Here is a 7383-nt window from a genome sequence, read left to right as displayed (position 1 = left end):
TTCCATATTAAATAGACACGATGCGAGATATAGATGCACCACAAAGATAGAAAAAGAGTGAAGCATAGTTCCAGTAATAGCACGTAAAGACATTAAAGATATGCAAACTATAATTACAACTGTGGGCATTCAAAAATATTCATTCATTTCTTACATCTGCGTTTTTACTGATTGTGTCGCTGCAAAATTTCCCATACTTTTGTGATTGCATGAAAGATATGATTAAATATGAGCACGTACAGTTGCATTCATGTTTCGATTGATCTGCGTTTGTGAGGTAGAGACAGTTTTCTAGCTGAGGCATTTCATGTGTCTTGTACAATTTTCACAGCAAAAAACAAAAACAACTTGAATTCATAATATTAATCTCAGTTTGATTCGTTTTGACTCATTTATATTTTTGATTAACGGACTTGTTTTAAGAAATGTGCTGAATTCAATATATATATTACATCTCAGAACTACTAAATGTCTGAATTCAAGTCATTTTAATTTTCTTTCTTTCTTTTTTTTTGTTGCAGTGTTGTGATTGTCGGTACAGTACAATCATGGGGTCAGTGAAGCGGACACGGTGCATTCAGGGACACAAAGGTCACACGGTCATAAACTGAATTCTGTATGGAGCTGCAGATGAGAATTGATTGAGCTGTGCCCCCCCTTCCCCCTCCTCAAGGGTGAAAGCTTTTAGTCACATGCGCTTTTGATTGTCAGGACTGTAAGGGCCATGTGGACAGAGGGACAAGAGGACACGAGGTAAGACGATATTCAAGAGCGGTCCTACCAATGAGCTGTCTGCAGTCCTGTTTATAGTGATCATTTTTTGGAGTAATTTTGACTAGTTTACATTTTTTACTTGCTCAACCTGGTTCACTTGACTTGTTTCCACAATTTATTCCACATTTCAAGGCAAAAAATCCACTTCTTGTAGCTGTTTTTTTTTGTTATTTACTTAATTCATTGAGAAAAATAATACAAAAACTGGTCCCATCAATACTTTATCCTTTTCAGACAACACGGCAACCATCTCTGTTTACATGTTCTGATAGTACTGTAGTAGTAACTGCGTATAACCCTTTGAACTATACTATTACTATTACTGTTTGCTCATGTCTAAAACGGTAACGTGACTGTAGAACAAAGCTGACTGTCTGTACATTATTCAATTATGTCCAAGCAGTATCACATGTTAAAACATAATGATTGTACTTAATATTTTTCTCTTCTGCACACAGCACTACCCGCACTACATTCCTGAAGGCAATATGGCGGAGTCCTGGCTACCATCAGCACTACTTTGCATCACATACAATTGTATTCGCTTGATTTTACACTGCAAAAAACCCCAACTTATTCTAGTTAAAGTGACTTGAATTCAGAATGTTTACCTCATGGTCATATTCATTTTGATGTATTTGCTTAAAGAGCCTAGCTTATTTAAGTTGGTTATGACACGTGTGACTTGTTTTAACTTAAGCTTGAAATGAGAAAATAAATCTGAACTTAGTGTAACAACTAGTGCAAACTACTCAAATTAATATTCTGAATTCAATCACGTTTCAGCTATTCATAGATTAGAACAGATTTTGCAGCGCACTAAGTAATCTCAGTGGGAGCACTTGTAAAATGACTCTACGATACTGACGCTTTAACTGTAACATGGGGCAGATGTGGGTTTCACTTCTGCAAAAACTAACCTGCTCGGTTTAAATCAATGAGGTCTTATTTGGCTGAAACAAGAGCTAGCACTAAGCAGCAACTTGAATTTTCAGTTCAGTTTCAGTGTATTTGAAGTGAAATATATATATCTAGGAGCTCAGTCATGTCATATCATGGATTCTGGTTAACATACTGCAAGTTTAGCATAGCAGATAGGAGCAATAACTAAGAATAACAACTGCAATGGGGATATTCTGACCAAAAAGTATATCTGCAAGTTCCATTGAAATGCCCTGCAAAAATAAATCTCAGAATAATTATACCTTCCACTTCTTTGGATTAGTTTAAATTTATTTAATTGTTAGGTCAGGGTTTTTATAAATTTCTCAGTGGTTTTAAATTGTATTCATATTTCAACCCTTGTGGGCTAAAACATATTAAAAATCCCATTCCACTGGTATTGTAAATCTTTCATAAAAACCTCTGATAAATGAATCCAAAGCAGTTCTATTTATATTAAGTAAAGTCATTATAATGTATGTTGATACTCCTCGTTCTGCAGTGTATGGTCCACGTTTTGGTTGAGATAGTTGTGTTGAAGTGCTTAAAGAGTGCTTTACTAATATGTTCTGGGGTTATTTAAATGAGAATTCAGATTTCAACTTGTGGATTTTCGTCATTGCTTCTGTGTGCTCCTTCAAACTAGAGTGGCAAGAAATACAGTTTGTGACCTAAATATCTCACCTAAGAGAAAATACTGAACTTTAAAGGAGACATATTAGGGATTTTTCAGAATTTCTAATATTTGGAGGCATCTTGTAATTGGTAATTCATTCATGTTTTGTAACAAAAAATATGTATATATATTTGTTTATTTATTTTTATTTATTTATTACTCTCTGTTGGTAACAACGAGGAGTGAATCATTTTGGAATAAAAAAGAAAAAAAAAACAGCATGGCTATTATCAATGTTGCTAATAGACAAGAACTAAAATGATGTAAAAACACAAAAAAATAACTACATTGAAGTTGTGTGGACCTCCTGGCTCAAACTGTCCAATTAGCATAATATGTCTCCTGTAATGCTGTGTGTGTGGATGGGTCTTTCTTAAAAGCAAAGATTATAGCTACAAGTTCCTCTCGTTATAAGTTAAGGCTTTGGGATAGAGCGTACTACCCAAGACTGATTGATTCCTAGCAGTATACGAAATATGAGGTCACTTTGAGAAGATTAACAATCGTCAGTGATAAAGTTATACAAAAAGAACTTAGCCTATATTGCTATTACTACAGTTAAAGGGCCTGTATTCCACTACTTTTGATCTAGTTTATAATGTTGTTTCCACATCGCAAACAGACCTGGAGCTGTGTTTTGTTTCAATCACACATGTTTAACACATGAATCATACATATTTAATATAATTCATGTGTTCTTCTCTCAAACTGGAAACACTCTTTTCTTCCTTATCATGTCATTAACTGGTAACACAGGAAGTGCTTCACAGCATTTTTAAACTCCATACACCTTCACAAGAATAATTTTGATAAGTTCAGGATTTGACTTACTTTGAAGTTACAGCTATTGTTTTAGCCTCATTGAAACTGCTTCACTTCTCGGTGCACCAGCAAATATTAGAGAGTTTCTATTGACAATCTCAAATATACAAAAGATAAAAGAAATATATTCAAAAATAAAAGAAACAACTTCAGGTTATCCTAGAGTATTTAGTTCAATTGAGGCTAAAAATAACTGTTAACCTTGAAACTACCACTTGATGACATCACAAGGTGGAACAGAGCTTTCTGAGGTTTGGGGTTGCAAACATCCTAATAATCCAGGATTACTCAAACATGTGCAAATGAGAAGGTTACAGCATTATGTCACAGCTAAAAGCTCACAGGAGTAATTTGTGTGTAATATAGGACCTTTAAGATTAGTAAGATTATGCAACAAATGCTGAAGAAAGTTGTCAAAAAACAGTCAAAGTATTTTGCAGTACAGTCCAGTCCTGATGTAAGCCAGGAGCGTAAGAAGCACTTGGATCCAAAGAAGACGCACTAAAACATGCAAAGCCCCAATGAACAAGTTACAAAAATACAAGTAAAAAAGGTGAAAATGGCCAGTCCGCTTGGGTGATGAGAGCACAGATAGCTGATTGTCTTAGCACACGGCCACAGTATAACGCAATGATGTAGGTCATGTAAGAAACGCATGCATCTGACCTTAAGACAATCACTCTAATAGACAGATAAAAACAAAGAGATTCTAAATTCTAGGTTCTAGACGCTGTGCGAGTAGGTGAAGATGGGTGGATTTGTACAATGTGTAACTTTAACCTGAGAAATGAGACCTGAGGTGGGCGATATATCGTCAACCACATATCGAAAAGGTGGTGTGGAAGATATGCTACTTTAGAATAGGTTGCGTTCACATCATAGACTGTGTATGTAAACGGACAGGGCTAACCTGCTAGCCGCCACGTTCCAAACAGGAAGTGAGCTTGGGTGCACGTTGGGCTCCAATTCACTTTCTAATGAAATATCGTTGGCCTTCTCTCTGTAACTGTCCTGATATCAAATAGAAGGCAGGGGCGAATACAGCCTGATTTTGAATGAAATACTCAAACTGAAAACTGACATATGTTTAACCTTAGGATTTTTGCTAGAAAATGGATCCACAAACTTGCCATTCTTGCAGCTGACAACAACTGTGCCTTTGTATTTCAATAACTGCACCACTATTTAAAGATAATTTAACCTTTAATGTTGACAGACAAGACTTTGAACAATGTGGCAATTTTTCATGTGGATATGTTTAGTAATGAGGCTACTGACAGTAAACCAATAACTGCATTTTGTCAGTTAAAGGGCACTATTTTCTGATGTTGTAATGTAGATTAACACACAGACCTTACATATTTCTTCTATCAAACAGAAAACTTGTATTGTTTCATTCACACAAACCCTGAATATTTAGGCTGAGTACCACTTCATGAAATCACAGAGTGGAACAGAGCATTTTTAGCTTTGGAGATGTAGACAGACTAGCAAAAAAGTGTCACTCAAACATGTGTGAATGAAACAAAACACAACTACAGGTATATTTTTGATGAAGTAACAACATTCTAAAAGTTCACGAGTCATTTTTCTGTAATATAAGAAATTTAATGGCAAATTCTACCATAGCTTTTTTAACTTTTTTCCATCTCAATGTTAAACTTTGTAGAATGTTGAATGATGACAAGTGAACGCAACCTATTGTCCTAGGTCAAAAAATCTACAACAAAACACATAGTAAAAATGATTACAAGGGGACAAAACTAGCCTATATATGCATTATACATATTCTGTATTTATTGTTAGCAAGATTTGTCCATATCGCCCACCTCTGACACTTTTTTTCTTTTAAATATATATATCTGAACCTAAGCAGCAGTATGGGAACAGTGAGAAGACTGCAGAGGTCCAGAGCCCAGACTTAAAGGGAAATGAATCATTTACAGATCATTTTCCTGCCACTTCATCGAACCTCACTCCAGTGGCGGCCATTTTGAAACGCAACATCAGCCATAGTGCTTGATATGTTTTCAGAGATACAAACTGCTCCAGAGGAGTGGAGTTTGATAGATTGTCATAAACGATTAAAGGGTCACCTATTACATCTTTTGCTAATAAAATGTTTCCTGTAGGCTAATCTAACGTTGATTACTATTTGTCAATAAATATTTGATTCTCATTGCTTCCATCCAACTTGGCCTGGATAAATTATGTTTTAAATAAGCACAAACACACAAATGATAAAATATATTACTTTATGATGACTAGAAATTACTTGCTATTCAGAAAAATTACCATTTTAAATAAAATTGTTGAGTGTATTGTTTGCATGGTATGTGCTTTGCTAATTTTGTACTTTTCGTTGCTTTTTGTGCACCTTACTTGACACCATCATGCTGCAACAAGAACTGTCTCATGTTGTACTGAAGCCACACTGGGTTAATGTTTACACTTGGGTTTAAGGGGTATTTATTATTTATGGGTTTGCACTTTATGGGATGCTCCAAACGCAATTTCATTGTTCTTCTGTGACAATGACTACAAATAAATTGAATTGAATTGAATTCATTTTGTACCCATTTCAGGAGCAAAGTAAATTTAAATCTTATGGCGCATGGAGATGCTTTACTTAGCAGCACAATGGCCAGTGTGATAGCACTACAGCTAATCACTAGATCAGGTTCAATTCCTGAACTGTGTAAGGCTTTTTGTGGAGTTTGCATAGCTTCTCCTGTGTGTGAATGAGTTAACTCTGGGTTTATAATTTCCCACTATAACTTCAGTGTTGAAAAGTAACAAAGGTAAAAAAATAAAAGTACTGTACTTAAGTAACATTTTCAGCTATCTGTACTTTAAAACAGCTACATTTGTCACTTTAATAGATCTCAAAATCCTTTTTTTAACTCCTATATCATTTACTTAAATTGAGTACTTCTTCCACCACTGTAAAAACCTAAAACATCAGTAAATCCTCCAGCTAGGTACTCCTGACCAGAATCCTGCAAATTCACCATATTTCTCAATAGGGACAAGAGTCTAATGTTTTGTGGAAAAAAAACAAAACAAAAAAACCAAAAAAAACCAAAATATAAGCTAATAAAAAGAATTATAGGTGACCAAATATTTAATGGACCATTTTGTGTGTTAACAAACAGCATCTATACAGGTTTCAAAATGGCCGCTGGTGGAGTCAGGCTGCACAAATAATGAGGTTACAACGGTCCATTGAAAATATGCCCTGAAGAAACAACACATACCTTTTATGATTCAAAATAGATAATTTTTTTCATTTTTTTCCATAAAATTCTAAATATATATAATAGATCTTCTTCCTGCAGTGAGAGGATTGTAAATAGATTTAAAATGATAAAACACAGAAGAATAAAAACAATATTCATAATAATGACACTGAAAAAGATGGATTCAAAACAAAAATCTCTCCCCTGAAGGAAATCTCATAGCTGTCAGTCAGTAGCTGAGTGTAAACAGTGTATTTAACCATTTGACGTTATGATTTCTCTCTTTTGTTCTCCGGTTATCTGTACAATTCTGTAGAAATAAATAATTCACAGGTTATGCATACATTTATACTGGCTCTGATGAGTATTCCTATCATTTTTTTTTTGGCTTCTGAAGAACGAAAGAGGCGAGTAGGTGAGCGTATAAACCTGAGATATAGTGTACTTCAAGTGAGATTTTCAGGTCTCTTTTTGGCATAGGCGGTAGGTAGGTAGGTGTAAGAAAAATGAGGTGAATTTTTGGCTTTACTTTAGCGTGGTGGTTCGTAAAAAAAAAAAAAAAAAAAAATGCAGAGGGAGCAGGGGAGAAGGGAGAGGGTGTGGTGTTAAGACAAGGGCGTGGAGCTCGTGGTGGCGGCAGTTGAGGTAGGCGTGGTATGTGGAGGGATGGCCCGGGCGAGGGCGGCTTTAGTGGGCGCGGAGGAGGTGGACCCTGGAGCGGCCTGGGCAAATAGGACACCTGTGGGCGGAGACAGAGGGGCGGGGTTAGAGGACAGCGTGATACAGGTAATGTGAGAAATGAAATATGTTAAATATTTTACTAACTTTAAAATTCATGTTGTCAATGCAGAGGAGAGAGGGCATAGAGAGAAGAGGGGGCATGGAGAGAGTGACAGAGCAGAGAGAGAGCAGAGGAGAGAGGGCATAGAG

At 35.8% G+C, this 7383-nt stretch overlaps 1 protein-coding gene across 1 annotated transcript in view; it reads right to left on the bottom strand.

Moving 5' to 3' along the window:
• Window positions 1–1997: 1997 nt before the first annotated feature.
• arid3a (AT rich interactive domain 3A (BRIGHT-like)) overlaps window positions 1998–7383 on the bottom strand; it is a 58976-nt gene continuing 53590 nt past the window's right edge. The window contains exon 8 of the mRNA XM_033965223.2: window positions 1998–7192. Within this exon, the coding sequence (XP_033821114.1) occupies window positions 7059–7192 (134 nt within the window). The 3' untranslated portion in view covers window positions 1998–7058. The remainder of the gene's footprint in view (window positions 7193–7383) is intronic.

Source organism: Periophthalmus magnuspinnatus, chromosome 4 (genome assembly GCF_009829125.3).
Source record: "Periophthalmus magnuspinnatus isolate fPerMag1 chromosome 4, fPerMag1.2.pri, whole genome shotgun sequence".
Taxonomy (NCBI): Eukaryota; Metazoa; Chordata; class Actinopteri; order Gobiiformes; family Gobiidae; genus Periophthalmus; species Periophthalmus magnuspinnatus.
Note: the sequence above shows the minus strand (reverse complement) of the source record. Positions and strands in the feature narration are given on the sequence as shown.